This window comes from Gallinula chloropus (assembly GCF_964237585.1).
Source record: "Gallinula chloropus genome assembly, chromosome: 13".
Lineage (NCBI taxonomy): Eukaryota > Metazoa > Chordata > Aves > Gruiformes > Rallidae > Gallinula > Gallinula chloropus.
In genome coordinates this window covers 15741121-15758783 of record NC_140098.1, presented here as the reverse complement: position 1 = coordinate 15758783, position 17663 = coordinate 15741121, and the positions used below count along the sequence as shown (strand labels likewise).

The window sequence follows — 17663 nt, the reverse complement described above, 5'->3', positions numbered from 1 at the left end:
TGGTTCCATCTCCAGAGGAGAGGCTTTAAACCCAAGGCAGAAAGCCTCAGGGACACAGCCCAGGGTTGGCTGAAGGGAGGCATTTGGCAGCTCTGGCCCTGGAAACATTAAGCCATGAACCAAAACATGTGTTCAGACCACTGGATTTAAGAAGAGCTCTGAGATGCTCCCAGCAAATGCTGTTTCCTTCCCTCCCCCAGCTGCAGCACCCCCTCTCCCAACACCATCACCTCAAGGCACGAAACACGTGCTGGGGTTTCATCTCAAACCTGTTCTGGGCTGAACCAGACGCATTCATTCCCTCTTGCTCACCCCAGTCGGGGTGGCAGCAAGGTCTGCAGCCTGCCTGGACTGTCCCTTCCTTCCCTGGGAGGACAGGCAGGTGGAGGAGAGCTCACCCCAGCCCCACAAACTGCTCAGTTTGACCTATGCTGCTGCCTTTTGAGGAGCTGCTGTGTGGTTTTCAGAGCAGTTACAGGAGGTGGAACCTCAGCAGGAGCCGGGATCTGTTTATCTTCCACACAGACCTCGAGATGTTCCCTTCAGCCCCTTACACACCAACCACAAGACTACAAAGGAGAGCTCTGCCCCTCTCAACCTACACACTCCCATCCCAACAAACACCTGCAAAGACCAATCAAGCTTTCAAGTTCACCAGACGTTTATTAGCACGTATGTAGGCAGAGAGGTCGTTCCAGTACAAGCAACAAGGTCACACTCAGGCGATGGAATCGCTTCCTAGTTGAGCAGTGCCAGGTTCCACCCAGTTGCTTTATTTCTTCCATTCATTCTTCTCAAAATCCCACTGGGAAGAGATGCCCTCCACAGGGTTAATCCTCATGTCCAACATTCTCTTGGTCTGCATGGAGATCCACTCGTCAGAGAAGGTGTGGGGAATGGGGCCGTACACTGCAGTGCAAGAGGAGGAGTTGTTGTATCAGGAGGCAGAAGGAGCAAGGTGGGAGCAGAGGTGAAAGTTTTGTTAATTAAAAGCTTCCCCACCACCACCCTGCACCCAAGGCACACTCATGTCATCACCTGTTCCAACCCAAACTGTATTTCCAAAGAGTTTAGCTCAGACCAGATGCCCCTGTTGATTCACAGAACCACAAGGTTGGAAAAGACCTTTAAAATCACCCAGTCCAACCATTCCCATCCTGTGCTAAACCAGATCCCTGAGCACCTCATCTCCCCTCTGTTAAACACACCCAGGGGGTGACTCAGCCCCTCCCTGGGCAGCCTGTGCCACAGCCCCACAACTCTGCCAGGGAAGAACTTTCCCCTCCCAGCTGAGCTGACCCTGCCCTGGGGCAGCTTGAGCCCATTGCCCCTCATCCCATCTCCTGTCCCCTGGCTGAAGAGACCATCACCCACCTCTCTGCACCCTCCTGGCAGGGCAGGGGAGGTGGGGAGAAGGTCTCCCCTCAGCCTCCCCTTCTCCAGGCTCAACACCCCCAGCTCCCTCAGCTGCTCCTCAGAGGATTTGCCCTCCAGCCCCTTCCCCAGCCTGGTTGCCCTTCTCTGGACTCGCTCCAGGACCTCAATGTCCTTCTGATGGTGAGGAGCCCAGAACTGGACCCAGAACTCAAGCTGCAGCCTCACCAGTGCCCAGTCCAGGGCCATTCTCTAGCATCAGTACCAGCTCGTACCAAGCCAGCAGCCTTCTCCCTCAACCACAACAAAGGAAAAAGACAGAGAGCAACTCATCTAACAGCGCTCTCTGCCTCCCAGCAGCTGGAGGGAAGCTCCCCTGGGGTAGAAAGGAGCTGGGAAGGAAGCCAGCTGCAGCAGAAACCCCAGTGTTCATTGCCCAGGCAGCAACCAGCTCCTGTGACAGCAGGAATTCACGGAAGGGGGAAGCTCTGCCACCATCAGCACAGCACTGCTGCCTCCCCTCCCTTTCCTCTCTCCCTCCATCACCTTCCTGACTCACGCTGTGTTTGCACCACTCCCCATGAAGCTACAACTCCAGAGTGGAGCCTTCAGGGATTTAACAGCCAGCAGCTGCCAGGAGGAGCTCCCCAGCACCCACCACCATTCCCAACAGCTGAGTGGTTTCTAGAGGATTCTCCCCACCAGGCATGAGCTGTTCTTCATTTGGGAGTCACCCCTGTAGAATCACAGGGGCTGGAAGGGACCTCCAGAGCTCATCAGGTCCAACCCCCTGCCCAAGCAGGGTCCCTGGGACAGGTCACACAGGTCGGTGTCCAGACACGGCTGGAATCTCTCCAGAGAAGGAGACTCCACACCCCCTGGGCAGCCTGTCCCAGGGCTCCCTCACCCTCACTGGGAAGAAGTTCCGCCACACGTTGGTGAGGAACTTCCTATGCTCCAACTTGCAGCCATTGCCCCTTGTCCTGTCCCCACAGACCCTGAGAAGGGGCTGGCCATTTGCCCTTGCATCCCATACTGAAGATGGTTATAAACACTAATAAGGTCCCCCTTTAGTCTTCTTCTCTCCAGGCTGAACAGCCCCAGCTCACTCAGCCTTTCCTCACAGGGGAGATGCTCCAGGCCTTTAACCATCTCTGTCCCTCCTCTGGACTCTCTCCAGGAGATCCCTGGCTTTTTGATCCCAGGGAGCCCAGCACTGGACACAACACTCCAGGTGGGGCCTGACCAGTGCAGAGCAGAGGGGGAGGATCCCCTCCTGTGACCTGCTGGCCACACTCCTCTTGATGCCCCCAGGATCCCATTGTCTCTCTCAGCCCCCAGGGCACACTGCTGGCTCATGGCCACCCTGTCACCCACCAGGACCCCCATGTCCTTCTCCGCAGAGCTCCTCTCCAGCAGGTCACCCCCCAGCCTGTCCTGTAGGGCCTTTACTTACTGTAATGCTTCTGCCAGATGAGGATGAGGCCGGTCACCCCCAGGAAGAAGAGCACTCCCCCCAGCACAGTCTTCCACTCGCTGGAGCCGCGGTTCATCTCGGCGTAGCTCTCGTTGAACTTGATGCGGTACACTGGGCAGGGACACAGGGCGCTGCTCGGCCGCTGCCACGCGGCGGCCAGAACCCAGCGCCCACAGAGGGGAAACGGAGCCCTTCCTTCCCTTGCCCTCCCTTCCCTTGCCCTTCCTTCCCTTCCTCCTTCCTTTCTATTCCTTCCTATCCCACTTCCTTCCCGTCCTTACTTCCTCTTCCCTTCCCTTCCTCCCTTTCCCTTCCTTTCCCTTCCTCCCCCTTTCCTTTCCCTTCCTCCCCCTTTCCTTTCCCTTCCTCCCCCTTTCCTTTCCCTTCCTCCCCCCCTCCTCCCTTTCCCTCCCTTCCCATTCCTTTCCCTCCCTTCCCATTCCTTTCCCTTCCTATTCCTTTCCCTCCCCATTTCTTTCCCTCCCTTCCCATTCCTTTCCCTCCCCATTTCTTTCCCTTCCCATTCCTTTCCCTCCCTTCCCATTCCTTTCCCTCCCCATTCCTTTCCCTCCCTTCCCATTCCTTTCCCTCCCCGTTCCTTTCCCTCCCCGTTCCTTTCCCTCCCCGTTCCTTTCCCTCCCCGTTCCTTTCCCTCCCCGTTCCTTTCCCTTCCTTCCCGTTCCTTTCCCTTCCTTCCCGTTCCTTTCCCTTCCTTCCCGTTCCTTTCCCTTCCTTCCCGTTCCTTTCCCTTCCTTCCCGTTCCTTTCCCTTCCTTCCCGTTCCTTTCCCTTCCTTCCCGTTCCTTTCCCTTCCTTCCTTCCCGTTCCTCCCATTCCTTCCTTCCTGTTCCTCCCATTCCTTCCTTCCCGTTCCTTTCCCTTCCTTCCTTCCCGTTCCTTTCCCTCCCTTCCTTCCCGTTCCTTTCCCTCCCTTCCTTCCCGTTCCTTTCCCTCCCTTCCTTCCCGTTCCTTTCCCTCCCTTCCTTCCCGTTCCTTTCCCTCCCTTCCTTCCCGTTCCTTTCCCTCCCTTCCTTCCCGTTCCTTTCCCTTCCTTCCCATTCCTTTCCCATTCCCAGGGCTGTTACAGACTGCAAAGCTCCCTAGCACAAACAATCCGAGTGGGAAAACCCGTCTCCTCCAAAGCTCTCTCTCAGCTTCACCATGACAACCTCCAACCAGCAGTCAGGAGCGTTTCAGCGGTTCCCAGAAGGGTTTTACACCTCCCCAGCATCACCCAGGGGGGTACAGAACTGTTCATGGGGCCAAATCTCACTTAGCAAACCCCAGGTGGTTTTATCTGTAGGACACAAGACCCACCCAGCCCTTTAATCAGCTGAAATTTGGCAACTCTGGCCCAACAACTGCAATTTATTATGATAATAAAGAGTTTTCCTGGCTTGTTGATTGCCAGCAGAGGGGAATCAGGAAACAAATACAATTATTAACCCTTTTCTAGAAGAAATCATCACTGAGTCACCTAACAGACACCATGGCAGGGGCTTTAACTCATGGAAACAGCCCCAAGAACCCACAGCACCCATCTCCACCAGCAGACCCATGAAGAGCTCCACTGGGACCACCACAGCTCCTCCACAGCTCAGAGGGTGTAAGAGGCACCACCGCTCACACACAGAGTAAGGCTGTGATGAAACATGGTATATTGTGTGATGCTATATGGAGCTACAACACCTGGGGTGATTGTCTGCAGTAAATCTACATTGTTCTTCACAAAAAAATGCAGATTTGGGGGAGCAGAGATGACCAAATTAGGGTCAAACAATCTACCCCAGGCAGAAATCTCTCCAGAGAAAAAGTAAGACTACACAGTGGAGTAATTTATCCCTCTGAGTGAACATGATTGCATTGCAGAGCCTTGGGATTTTGGCCAAGGAAAGAGAAGGAGGACAGGGAATAGGGGGGGAAGGTGCTGGAAGAATGGTGCTGCTGGAGTGGGTCCAGAGGTGGCCATGAAGATGGTGAGAGGGAATTGATAAGGGATGTGTGGAAGGATGAATCGTGTCACTGCTGGTTGTAAAGGTTACTCAAAGCCCCCCTGGTACCTACATTCAACCTTCTCATCAACAGAGAGAGCTGTCCAAGATGCCTTTTCCTTCTCTTTCAGGGCTTTCTGCTGAGCAGAGAGATCCTTCACAAAGGCCACCTCGGGCAGGGGGACGTCCCGGCGATCCACATAGGCTGGGAGGCTGAAATCTTCTGCTTTGATCACCCCAGCTGCAGGGGAAACACAACAGACACCCCAGTCCAGCTCCCTGCTCCCACACCAGCATCTCTCAGGGGTTATCATACTGAGAACCCCCCCCCAGCTGGAACAGAAAGGGGAGGAGTTAAGGGATCCAGGGGGGGAAAAGAGCTTCCAGGTGAAGCATTTAACAACCATATGCCTCAGCAATGCCATCTGCCACCACACAAGGGACCAGCCTCATCAACCCCCAGCCCTTCCTCACCCAAAGCCCAGCAGCAGCTTTTCACATCCTCCTGCTTTAGTCCCCTGACTGAAAGAACAAGGCAGCTGCTGACCTACCGTGACCATGTGCTCTGACACAGGCAGAGGTGGAAATGGCTCTCTTCCCAATGAGGCTGAACGCCCTTGCAGCCAACATCCTGTCAGGATAAAGCAACAGCAGGTAAGCCTCGGTGTCAGGTGAAGGTGCAGGAGGTAAAGAAGTGGAGTAACAGCATCTTCTGGTGGTCTGAGGAAAATCAAAGCTGGCCTAAAGGCTTTCCACCCCACCAAGCCAAACATTCATAGAATCATAGATTCCCAGACTGATCCGGGTTGGAAGGGACCCCAAGGGTCACAGAGCTCCAACCCCCTGCCACAGGCAGGGACACCAACCTCCAGGCCTGGAGCTACACAAGGTTGCCCAGGGCCCCAGCCAACCTGGCCTTGAACACCCCCAGGGATGGGGCACCCACCCCCTCTCTGGGCAGCCCCTTCCAGCCCCTCACCACTCTCTGTAAAAAGCTTCCCCCTCATATCTCATCTAAATCTTCCTTCCTTTAGTTTTAATACATCCCCCTTGTCCTGCCATTATCTACCCTTTTAACAAGCTGATTCCCCTCCTGTTCCTCTGCTCCCTTCAGGGACTGGAAGGCTGCAGTGAAGTCCCCCCACAGCCTTCTCTTCTCCAGGCTGAACCAGCCCAGCTCCGTCAGCTCCCCACTGTGGCTGCTCAGATGAGTTCTCCTCTCCCTGTTTCCCCCTGCACCGGGACTCCAAGACCTTGTGCCCCACTGGGACACGGGAACAAACCGTTAGCAGGCACCAGCCAGGAGCCCTGAGCCAGCCATGCCCGGATGCATCCCAGGAAACACCTCAACGGCAGGAAGGGCAGACGCCCAGGTAGCGGTTTCTCCCGCAGCCCCAGGGTGCCCATACAAGGGCTCAGCGGCAGCAGCGCTTGTGCTGCGAGACACGGGCCTGCTCCGAGCTCAGAACCATCCCCACCCTTCCCCCCCGCGACCCTTCCCCTTCCCCCGCCGTGAGGCGAGCGCGGGGCCCGCAGCCCACCCCTGACCTTGGCACGGTGCTCACGGTGCGGGAAGGCCCCCCCCGCCCGGCCTGAAGTGACACCGGCGGCGTGAGGCCGACCCGGCAACAGCGGGGGCAGCGCTGGGCCCCGCAAGGGGAGGGGGAGGCCGCTGGGCCCCGCAAGGGGAGGGGAGGCCGCTGGGCCCCGCAAGGGGAGGGGAGGCCGCTGGGCCCCCCCGTCCCGCTCCCCACCCCCTCACACCCCCCCAACCCGCACCGTCCCGGCCCCCCCGCCGCTCCCCAGGGCCGGAGGGACGCGGCGGGGAGGCGCCGCCCTGCCAGGAGCAGCGAGCGGCCCGTCCCGGCCCCGCAGCCCGCCGCGGCCCAACGACCTGGCGACCGTCCTCTACGCCGGGCAGCGACCGGAAGGAGGCGCGGAGCGGAAGCGCGGGGCACGCCGGGAGACGCGGGGAGGGAGACGCCGCAAAGGAGCGGCCCCTATCCGGGGGGGGGGCTGATGGGATGCGGGCGGACTGTCTCCCTTCACTGGCGCTGTTTTACGACAGTGCCGGCGGCGCTTGGCGGCAGGTGGCCTGAGGGGGGAGCCGGCGGCAGCGGAGCCGGTACCGGGGGAGGTGGGGGGGTGGGTGGGTTGTGTGTGTGGCGGCGGCCGCGGGGCTGTGTGGCCGCGGCAGGATGAAGCTGACCACGCAGGCCTACTGTAAAATGGTGCTTCACAGCGCGAAGTACCCGCACTGCGCCGTGAACGGGCTGCTGGTGGCCGAGAGGCCGTCGGGCGCCCCGCGCCGCGAGCAGGCCGGGCCCCCCTCGCTCTTCGTCGACTGCATCCCGCTCTTCCACGGCACCCTGGCCTTGGCGCCCATGCTGGAGGTGGCCCTCACCTTGGTAAGGTCCCGGGCCCTGCCCTAGGCCTGGCTGGGAGGGAGGAGCTGGCGTGCGGGATGGGGGGATATGGGGATGGGGGGGTGGGGGAGAAATCGTCTCCAGGCCCTGAGCCGAGGAAGGGCCGGTGCTGAGGGGATATGGGGATGGGGGGGGGGGGGGGGGTCGGGGGTCGTCTCCAGGCCCTGAGCTGAGGAAGGGCCGGTGCTGAGGATATGGGGATGGGGGATGGGGTGGGGGGGTCGTTTCCAGGCCCTGAGCCGAGGAAGGGCCGGTGCTGGGGGGATATGGGGATGAGGGATGGTGGGGGGGGGGGGTCGTCTCCAGGCCCTGAGCCGAGGAAGGGCCGGTGCTGGGGGATATGGGGATGGGGGATGGGTTGGGGGGGTCGTCTCCAGGCCCTGAGCTGAGGAAGGGCCGGTGCTGAGGATATGGGGATGGGGGATGGGGTGGGGGGGTCGTCTTCAGGCCCTGAGCTGAGGAAGGGCCGGTGCTGAGGGGACGTGGGGTCCCGGCAAGGCGCGGCTCGGCCAGCTGGATCCGTGGGGTGAGGAGATTGGAGAGGAAAGAAAGGAAACTAGAGGGAATGGTATCCAGCTGCGCCAGGGGAGATTCAGTCTGGACATTAGGAAGCACTACTTCTCAGAAAGGGTAGTCAGGCACTGGAATGCACTGCCCAGGGAGGTGGTGGAGTCACCGACCCTGGGGGTGTTCAAGGAAAGACTAGATGGTGTATTGAGGGACATGGTTTAGTGGGAGCTAGTAGTAATAGGTGAATGGCTGGACTGGATGATCTTTTAGGTCTTTTCCAACCTTGATAACTCTGTGATTCTGTGAAACCCCGAGGCCCACCCTGCTGTACGGCGGCTGCTGGCGAAGCAGCACAGAGCTGCCGGGCCTCGGGGGTTCTGAGTCCTTGTTTCAGGGCGGGGAAAGCGCTGTTTTTACGGGCGTGGTTATCCCCCAGTACCTCCCGGGGCGGGGTAGGGGGCGGTGGAACGCCTTCCTTCAGCAGCAGAAAGAGCTTTTCCCTGCTCAACTCCAAGGCATTTCAAAGCAGCGTTGGCTAAATGGCCGAGGACCTGCTCATCTCCAAGTAAAGGTGTGCAGGCTTTGCCTGAATGTCTAGTTCTTAATTCATTTTGGTGTACTTCCCCTCACTTGTGGAAGCTGCTAGCCTAAAGAAGAAGAAAAATCATGTCACTTCATACTGCACTTGGCATCTTGCAAGCTTGTTGTTGGTCAGTTAACCCTGGGATAGCCCAGGGGCAGCCGAGTGCTCCCTGTTACCATGTATCCCATGCCTTGCCCACTGCTGTGGAAGAGCCTTGCAGTAAATCAGCGTGGGACAATCCCTTTTCCCTCCTTGCTGTCACGTGGGCAGGATGAGAGGGGTGTCAGGACTGTAGGGCTGGTGGTTCCCAGTCTTGACCCAGTTCCTTGGTTGTAACAACCAGGTGCTGTTCCTGTGCTGGGCAGCAGCTCTGTTCCTCCTGGTGTTTGGGGAGAGTTCCCTCAGCAAAGCCAGAAGTTGGAAGGAGCAAAACGTGCCCAGATTTTGTTGTAATAGGGAGTTGGGATGGGCTGGTGCAGATCTGGAGCAAAGAAGGGCTTTGGTATCTTCACTGTAGGCGTAGCCACCACCAACATGAGATCTGGGAGTGATTTGAGCTCCAGACTTTTCCCTCTGCTTTAAGACTTGTTATTAAGCAGGAGAAGATCCATTCCTATCCCACAGCTAAAAATAACGACTTTCTGATTCTTCTAGGCTCCTTGACCTACACATTCCTTGCAGTTTAACAGATTTCTTGATCAAAAAACAATTAACTGTAAAAAAAATTTCCATTTTTCTCCATTGAGATGGGAACTTTGAGCTCTTCCTGAAGCTGCCACGTGATGCAGCACAGCCAGGGGCACAGGAAGAGGAGCTGAGCCTGAGCCCTGGCCATTTAGCTTTGCCATAACTGCTGGGGGAGCTCATGAAATTTGTCAGTCTTAAAGATTTTGACAGCAGCTTAACGGTGTAGGAGGAACCCAGAGACGTGTGCTGCTCACATCAGCCCTTTCTACTGTCCCTGCTGATGGGTTTCCTCTCCTTACTGCTCAGGAAAATGCAGTGATACTGGTGGTACTGGGTTTAATGTGGGCAGGGCTTTGGCTTCACAGAATCACAAGGTTGGAAAAGACCTTTAACATCATCAAGTCCAACCATTCCCATCCTGTGCTGCCCCAGATCCCTGAGCACCTCATCTCCCCTGTTAAACACACCCAGGGGGTGACTCAGCCCCTCCCTGGGCAGCCTGTGCCACAGCCCCACAACTCTGCCAGGGAAGAACTTTCCCCTCCCAGCTGAGCTGACCCTGCCCTGGGGCAGCTTGAGCCCATTGCCCCTTGTCCCAGCTCCTGTCCCCTGGCTGAAGAGACCATCGCCCACCTCTCTGCACCCTCCTGGCAGGGCAGGGGAGGTGGGGAGAAGGTTTCCCCTCAGCCTCCCCTTCTCCAGGCTCAACACCCCCAGCTCCCTCAGCTGCTCCTCAGAGGATTTGCCCTCCAGCCCCTTCCCCAGCCTGGTTGCCCTTCTCTGGACTCACTCCAGGACCTCACTGTCCTTCTGATGGTGAGGAGCCCAGAACTGGACCCAGCACTCAAGCTGCAGCCTTACCAGTGCCCAGTCCAGGGGCACAATCACCTTTTTCAACCATGGCAATTCATTTCTTCCTCTGGGTACAAGTAGAAGTTACACAATAACATGTCTAATACAGATAAAGGACACATAGGTTTTGCCTTTAAATCAGTCTCAGGAGTCTTCCTGTGGGGTCAGCAGTGACTTTTCCTGAACTGGAGGCCTGTGGTGTAGATTTCTGCTGTAGATCTCACTGCAGGATGGGATTGTTAGGAAATAAATCCTCTTCCTTGCAACATCTGAAACATCTCCCCACATTTACAGGAAGCAAATCCCTATGGAACCAAAACAAAGTAATAAGAAATGGCAGCATCTCAGGTATTTGCTCTGGGGTTTTGGTAGGAAAAGGTAAAGTTTGGAAACCCCCACGGTGTTTCCCATGTTAATTAGGGACATGCTGTGGTTTGCAGTCACATCAGATGACTCCTGTGATAGTTGGCAGCTTGAAAACACGGTGCTGGACAAGAGCCCAAGGGCTTTTGCTCTTGTTTTTTGTTGAAACAAAGGCAAAGGTGTCACTGAGCGCTGTCACGCAGCTCTGGAAGCTGGAGGCATGGCTGAGAGGTTCAGGAGGAGGGCGCTCTCACCCCTCCCTTGCAACATACCACAAGGCTGCTAAAAAAATCAGTGTGATGAGCCTGGCTGAGACTCGGTGTTTGCAGCCAGGTGCCTCTGTTCAGTTACTGATCCTACTTACAAGGCTTTTCTAGAACCATCCCCAGGAGTTTCACCACCTCTGCCCTGACCTGAGTTATCCCAGAGTGTCGTGAAGGAGCAATAGTTTCCAGATTTCATCAGGGAACCTTTCTCAGAGGGGCTTGTGTGTGCTGTAACTTGTAAAACACCTGGAAAAAGGGGTGCTTTAGCACAAGGAATCTGCAGGGTTAGATTTTATGAAGCACACAGCAGTGCTGGAAGCTCTGTTGCTCTGGAGGAGAGAGCAGAAGCAGGGCTGTTGGTTTGAAATCCCTTTCAAAAACACAGTTGTTAGAGAAAAAGCTAATTAAGGGGGGGTTGGAGCTCTATGATCCTTGGGGTCCCTTCCAACCCATGCCATTCTGTGATTGATTCTGTAAGTTTCACATGGGTTTCGTTTGGTTTGAGCTTTATTTTGTTGCACTTTGGGATTTCTCTGCGAATTGATGTGGTTTTACAACCACATCATCTCACAAATAAAACCAACAAACCCAAGCAACACTTCCCCCTGGGTTGGTGGGGCTGGTTCCCCCTGGCCTGGAGCTCTTTGGATTTTTCAAGGGGGGTGGAATCAAGATGTGATTTGTGTGTGTGTGTGTGTCCCCTTGAGTTACCCTTGTCAGGGCTGGATGTGATACCAGGGGCTCACTGATGCTCAGGCTACCTGTGGCAACAGTGCTGCTGGTAGAGAGTGTTTGGAAATTGCAGGTGGGAGTGGCTTTAATTTCAAATAGAGGTTTATTTCTTCTTTTCACAGAAGCAGTTTATAATTGCCACTTGGGGAACTGAGAACTGAAAAACCAGACACTGTTTTTGTTTGGGTTTAGTTCTTCAAAGACCACTCTTCGATACACAACAAAAATCCATTTAGAACTGGTTTTCCCCTTAAATTGACAGGCTCTTTTTTTTATTATTATTATTAATCTTAATATCTAAGCTTGTGGCTTTAATGCCAAGCTTTCAAGCCACTAACAATTAAACCCATAGTCCTAAGCCCTCAAAAATGGGTTTGTAATTGAAACAGCACTTGGCCCTCAGCTGCACCAGGGCTACACAGCTCTGGGGGTGGAGGGTAGCCACGTAAATCCATGTCATCCTCCTCATGGAGGAGGGATTATTCACATGGCTTTTTTTTTGTTTGCTTGTTTATGCAGTTTAATACCATAATTATTGCTAAAAGTGAGATTGATTTGACTTACAGGATGCGACAGGTCAGCAGCAGATGTATTTTTGGCCTCAGGTTTAATATAGCTGTTGAGGGTGGTTTTTTGAGACACACTCTCTAGGGACTGCAAAGGAAAATTCTAGCTGCTTTCTCCACTTCTGTCTTTCAGGGCTCTGTATTATGCTGACTTGATATCCTCAGTTATAAGGGGAAATGTCATGTGTATCTGTGTATTTTTAAAGCAAGACAGGCTCAGCAGGAGGGATTCAGGTCCAGTGCAAAGAACGGCTGTGTGGGCATGCTGAAACCACCCTTAGGAAACCCCCAAACTATGTCAATGTTTCTACTCCTGTTACTCAGAAGTTGTGTGAATTGTATACAAATAACATATGTTTAAGTGTTCACATAGTAGAGGGGCTAAAGTAGAGGGGCTGTGAGGCCCCAGATGGAGTCCTGTGTCCAGATCTGGGGTTCCCAGTATGAGAAAGATGTGGGACTGTTGGAGAGGGGTCAGAGGAGCTACAGAGATGCTCAGAGGGCTGGAGCAGCTCCCCTATGGAGAGAGGCTGAGGGAGCTGGGCTGGGTCAGCCTGGAGAAGAGAAGGCTGTGGGGGGACCTCACTGCAGCCTTCCAGTCCCTGAAGGGAGCAGAGGAACAGGAGGGGAATCAGCTTGTTAAAGGGCAGAGACTGGCAGGACAAGGGGTCTGGAGTGAAGCTGGAGGAAGGAAGGGTGAGATGAGATATTTGGGGGAAGTTCTTTGCAGAGAGAGTGGTGAGGGGCTGGAAGGGGCTGCCCAGAGAGGGGGTGGGTGCCCCATCCCTGGGGGTGTTCAAGGCCAGGTTGGCTGGGGCCCTGGGCAACCTTGTGTAGCTCCAGGCCTGGAGGTTGGTGTCCCTGCCTGTGGCAGGGGGTTGGAGCTCTGTGACCCTTGGGGTCCCTTCCAACCCAGACTGTGATTCTATGATTCTAAATAAGGAGGAGCTGACCCGTGGCAGAGATGAGGGAATTCGTGCCAATAAGTACTTTCCTCCAACCCTTCTCTTGTGGCTGAGCAGGAGAGTGTTTGGTGGGTGACAGGGTGGCGATGAGCCAGCAGTGTGCCCTGGGGACTGAGAGAGACAATGGGATACTGGGGGCATCAGGAGGAGTGTGGCCAGCAGGTCACAGGAGGGGATCCTCCCCCTCTGCTCTGCCCTGGTCAGGCCCCACCTGGAGTGTTGTGTCCAGTTCTGGGCTCCCTGGGATAAAACAGCCAGGGATCTCCTGGAGAGAGTCCAGAGGAGGGACAGAGATGGTTAAAGGCCTGGAGCATCTCCCCTGTGAGGAAAGGCTGAGTGAGCTGGGGCTGTTCAGCCTGCAGAGAAGAAGCCTGAGAGGGGATCTGATCAATGGGGATCAACAGCTGAAGGGTGGGACACAGGGGGACATGGGCAGCCTCTTCTCAGTGTCTGTTGGGACAGGACAAGGGGCGATGGGCTCAAGTTGGAGCACAGGGAGTTCCCCACCAACATGGGGAAGAACTTTTACCCAGTGAGGGTGAGGGAGCCCTGGGACAGGCTGCCCAGGGGGTGTGGAGTCTCCTTCTCTGGAGATACTCAAGACCTGTCTGGACACTGACCTGTGCAGTATGAGCTGGGGAGCTGCTTTGGCAGGGGGGTTGGACCCGATGATCTCTGGAGGTCCCATCTCTGGAGGTCCAACCCCTGTGATTCTGTGTGATTCTGTGACTCTGCTACTCCTATCATTCACATTTAGGCCAGGCTTTGACCTTCTTGCTCTTTTGCTCCACTTGCTTCATGTTTTCCATCATTCTCCAAACACCTGACTTGCTTTCTCTGCTCTCAAGAAATCACCCAAACCCTGTGTGTGAGCACGGGCGTCAGTATCTGTATAAATACATCGATATCTAAAGGAGCAATCAGCAAAGTTACTGTAACGCTTCAACCACTCTTTTACTTACAGGATAGACAGGAGATTTTCCTTAGATCTTTGGGGTTTTCTCTTCTAGTTTTATTCTTCCCCCCCCCCCCCCCCCCGAGCTTAATTGTTCCAATTCCTTTTTCAGATTGACTCTTGGTGCAAAGAGAATAGCTACGTGATAGCTGGATATTACCAGGCGAACGAACGCGTGAAAGATGCCAGGTGTGTTGGTGCAACATTTCCTTCTGTTTGCTCTTTTTCCCTTGTACTTTGGACTCTGCCAACAAAAATCAGCCACGTAAATCGACGCCTCTTGATTAACTTTGACAACTGTCATCTGGTTTCACATTGTCTTCCCCTGGCTGGTGGATGCGCCCTTTGTTCAGGTGCAGAAACCCCAGGCTTTCCAGAATCGCTCCTCTTTAGTGGATGCTATAAAAGGCTGGGCTTTGAACTGCTGCCAGCCAGTTTAATTACAGTTGTCAGGGAAATAGCCAAAATTCACAGGCACATTTGCTTGGAAACTCAACTGACTCCTGAGTATTTTTTGGAGGAAATCTTTCAGGAGTGAACTAATTCTTACTAAACTCCTTAATTGTCTCTGAGTTTTATTGAGGCGTTTTCTTGTGTGGTAAAGAGACTCTCTTGTAATGGAAGATGATGTCAGTCACCCAGAGAGATCTCTTTTCACATACTTGCCCTGGGATTAGTCATTTTTTTCCCCTGCTAACTCAAATTTCTCACTAAACGGGCCTTCCCGCAGCGCTGCGACGTAGTTTCAGGTAAGCATATCAAAGATTTTCCCCAGTATCTATCTCACAAATCCAGTCTCAGGACTAATGAGAACACATCATACTTGCATTTAACAATAAACATAAGCAGTTTGCTGAAAGCATCATGCTACATACTGGTTATTTTGTTAATACCCATCCTAAGTAATAATGCTGCTAAAGTATCTAACAGGATGTTAATTTATCCATCCCTTACAAGGGGAAATTAATCTGCTGGAGGTGTTTTTAAGGAGAAGATGCAGTTTGCCTGCTGTGTTTGAGGCTTGCAAGAATATCCCAGGCTTGGTTTGTGTTGTTTGTTTTGTTTTTTTTCTTTCTTTAAACTCTGACTTCATTTCTGAAGATAAATGGCAGAGTGTAGAGATTGTCATCTGTGAGGCACGCTCGAGGTTTGCCTTTTGAAAGATTATCTGATTTTTCTCGTTAGAGAAACTGGGCAGTGAGTGGGTTCAAATGCAGATTGGGGAGCAAACTCTGTTTTAAATGCCTGCCAGGCCAAAGGTGGCTGCTGTCTTTGTTCTGGTGGAAGAAGGTAGGAAGCCAAGTATAATCTGCAGTTGAGCGTTTTGCTGTTGCCTAAATCCAGCTCGTGTCTGAAGGAGCAGTGCTGGGGTTTTCTCGGCCTTCTGACTTCAATCAGGAGTAGCATCAGCTTGCTATCTTGTTCCTGTTTGTAAGCAGGCAGTGTAGTTCTCACATCTTTCTCTAAGCAGGTTTCCTGCTGGTTTCAGTTGAAAGGTCATGGTTCAAATAACACGGTTGCTTTTTGCCTTCTGCTGCAGTCCCAACCAGGTCGCGGAAAAGGTGGCCTCCAGGATTGCAGAGGGCTTTAACGATACAGCGCTCATCATGGTAAATCACTTCATTTCCCCCCACCCCTTTCTGTCTGTTACTATCACAACCACAGTGCTGGACTGGCTGTTTAAATGCTTTTCTCTGGATCCTTTAACAGAGAACTAATCGCTTTCCCTCCCAACGCTCAGGAGAAGAGATGCAATGACCCGTAGCTAGTGAAGTTCTTAGCAAGTCTAGGGAGACACTCTGGTTAGCTCCTCTGCCATCTCAAAGGAAGCAGAGAGGGATGAGTGAAGGCAGTGAGTGTATTCATGACTTCAGACCCCCTTCTGTGCCTTAAACTCCTGTCTTCTGTGAAGCAAACCATGCTTTGCCTCCTTGCCGCGGCGACAAATGTGTAAAACTCAGCTCAGTTTGAGGGTAGAACAGTGGAGATGAGTTAGTGTAAGGCACCCTGTTTGCAAAATCTGACTTCTCTTGAAATTTCATCTCTTCCCTTGGGATCTTAAGGAGGAGACTAAAGCAGTATCCCTCTGTCACACGCCAGGTCGATAACGCCAAGTTCACGATGGAGTGCGTAGAGCCTGCCATTCACGTGTACGAGCTCCATGAGAACAAGTGGAGGTGCAAGGACCCGCACGTGTGAGTAAACCTCTGAGGTTATTTGTCTTCTGGGAGTAAAGGGAAAACAGGTGGACCCTTTAAGGGCAAAATTTTGATTGCCAGGAGTGACACAGTAAGGGCGGTGGGTGTAGCTGAGAGTGCTTTTAAAGCTCCTTGCTGTAGCGAGGGAGAACAGAAGGATTCTGCAGCCAGGTATGTGGAGGTTGTGGCTTAAATTTCCAGAGCAGAAGAGGTGGTGGAGATTTTCTATGGGATTACTCTTAATTCCTGGTTATTTTACATCCTAGTGATTTTTGTGAAGATTGGAGTGAAGCCCAGAGAATCGCTGCATCTCTCTTGGACAGCAAGTCCTACGAGACGCTTGTAGATTTTGATAATCACCTGGATGATATCCGGAATGACTGGACAAACCCAGAGATCAACAAAGCTGTCCTCCACCTCTGTTAGGGGGGGGGAGTCTCTACTGACTAAATCCTGGGTGTTCCTGCTTTGTACTGAAGAGAGAGGGGGAAAAAAATGCTATTTTTGAATGTAAATAGAATAATATTCAGTACCTTGTGTGAAAAGCCGACTGATTAAAAAGGAGTGGCATGTCCCATTGCAGCGAGTGATGGGTCTGTGAGCTGGTGACTCTTTTTCTGTGAGATTCCTTGGAAGAACCTCAAACTCTCTGTCCTCATGGAGACCTTCCCAGTTGTAGTGAACGTTGCCATCCCTTCGAAACCAGAAGGACTTCTGCTTGTCCCTCCTGTTCCAATTACAGAGCTTTTTCTAATCTGTCTAGAGATTACCTTGTAACGATTGATGGAAGTACCTTTCAAAAGAAAATCAATCCTGTCCTCAGACGTGAAATTTTAAGGTCAAATACATAAGAGTTGACTCTTTATTCCTTTGGCTTGGTTTGGAAATACCCTGCTGTTGGCATATGGTACAACACACACTGCCCAGGAGGATGCGCCGCGCTCGCGTGTCACCCGCTTTGCGGTGTGCTTACCACCGGTAACGTGTTGAAACGGTGTTCCCCAATGCCACAGTGTTTCCTGCTCTCTGCAGGCAAACAGCCACTGGTGGTGTTTCAATATGTTAAACCCCAGGTAAAGATGGATAATTGTGTAACGAGCTGTACGAAGGACTGGAAGCGCACTAATGAGCCTGAGTGAAAGGTCTCAAGTGCTTTGAGCCTGTGGAAGAGGAGGGGAGTGAAATGCTATGTTAATTTTATGTGGTGTTTTGGGGGGTTTTTTTAAGCAGGTTAACTTTAAAGTGGTTCATGTGGCCTCCAAAGTAGGGCTAAAACGGGTCCTTCCACATACAAGGAGCCCTGATATGTTCTCCTTCAACTTCTTTCTAATTAATCTTTGTTTCTAATAATGAAGTTTTAGAGCATCATTTCCTTGTGTGGTATTTTATACTGGGCAGGGGGGAATTGATGGAGGAGGGGAGGAAGAGGTCTGGATGGACAGCTTCCTTGCTCTCTCTGGTCAGCCTGTGTCTCGTGTGCGTGCCTGTCACTGTGTCAGTCTTGCTGCCTTGCTCCTCAGGGTTGTGTGTCAGACTCAAACTGTGATGGTTTCTCTGGTTTGCCTTCCCTTCCTACTCAAAAACCTTTGCAAGGAAGATCAGAGTGCTTGTCTGCTCACCGAGTTCCTGCTGCTTCCCTGCTGCTCTTGTTTTAAAACACAAGGGCTGAGATTGTCAAAACCTCCTGGTCTACCTCTGCTTCTGTTTAAACAAGCACAA

At 53.2% G+C, this 17663-nt stretch overlaps 2 protein-coding genes across 2 annotated transcripts; one reads left to right on the top strand and one right to left on the bottom strand.

Annotated features, from left to right (window-relative positions):
- Positions 1-643: 643 nt before the first annotated feature.
- COX4I1 (cytochrome c oxidase subunit 4I1) lies at positions 644-6809 on the bottom strand. Its single transcript, XM_084269947.1, has 5 exons — positions 6736-6809; positions 5393-5472; positions 4915-5082; positions 2831-2962; positions 644-909 (listed from the first exon to the last, which is right to left on the bottom strand). Exons 2-5 carry the CDS (start codon positions 5469-5471, stop codon positions 773-775), a joined length of 516 nt encoding a protein of 171 aa, XP_084126073.1. The 5' UTR covers position 5472; positions 6736-6809; the 3' UTR covers positions 644-772.
- A 212-nt stretch (positions 6810-7021) lies between these two features.
- Positions 7022-16530, top strand: EMC8 (ER membrane protein complex subunit 8). The gene is made up of 5 exons (XM_084270026.1): positions 7022-7249; positions 13859-13935; positions 15287-15356; positions 15847-15941; positions 16211-16530. Exons 1-5 carry the CDS (start codon positions 7040-7042, stop codon positions 16368-16370), a joined length of 612 nt encoding a protein of 203 aa, XP_084126152.1. The 5' UTR covers positions 7022-7039; the 3' UTR covers positions 16371-16530.
- The last annotated feature ends 1133 nt before the right edge of the window (positions 16531-17663 follow it).

Coding starts and splice junctions, on each gene's coding strand:
- COX4I1 (XM_084269947.1), bottom strand. CDS start 5,471: ATGTTGGCTGCAAGGGCGTTCAGCCTCATTGGGAAGAGAGCCATTTCC. Junction 5,083..5,392: donor TGTCAGAGCACATGGTCACG/GTAGGTCAGCAG, acceptor TTTCCCCTGCAG/CTGGGGTGATCAAAGCAGAA. Junction 2,963..4,914: donor TGTTGATGAGAAGGTTGAAT/GTAGGTACCAGG, acceptor GTCCCTGCCCAG/TGTACCGCATCAAGTTCAAC.
- EMC8 (XM_084270026.1), top strand. CDS start 7,040: ATGAAGCTGACCACGCAGGCCTACTGTAAAATGGTGCTTCACAGCGCG. Junction 7,250..13,858: donor TGGAGGTGGCCCTCACCTTG/GTAAGGTCCCGG, acceptor TTCCTTTTTCAG/ATTGACTCTTGGTGCAAAGA. Junction 15,357..15,846: donor ACGATACAGCGCTCATCATG/GTAAATCACTTC, acceptor GTCACACGCCAG/GTCGATAACGCCAAGTTCAC.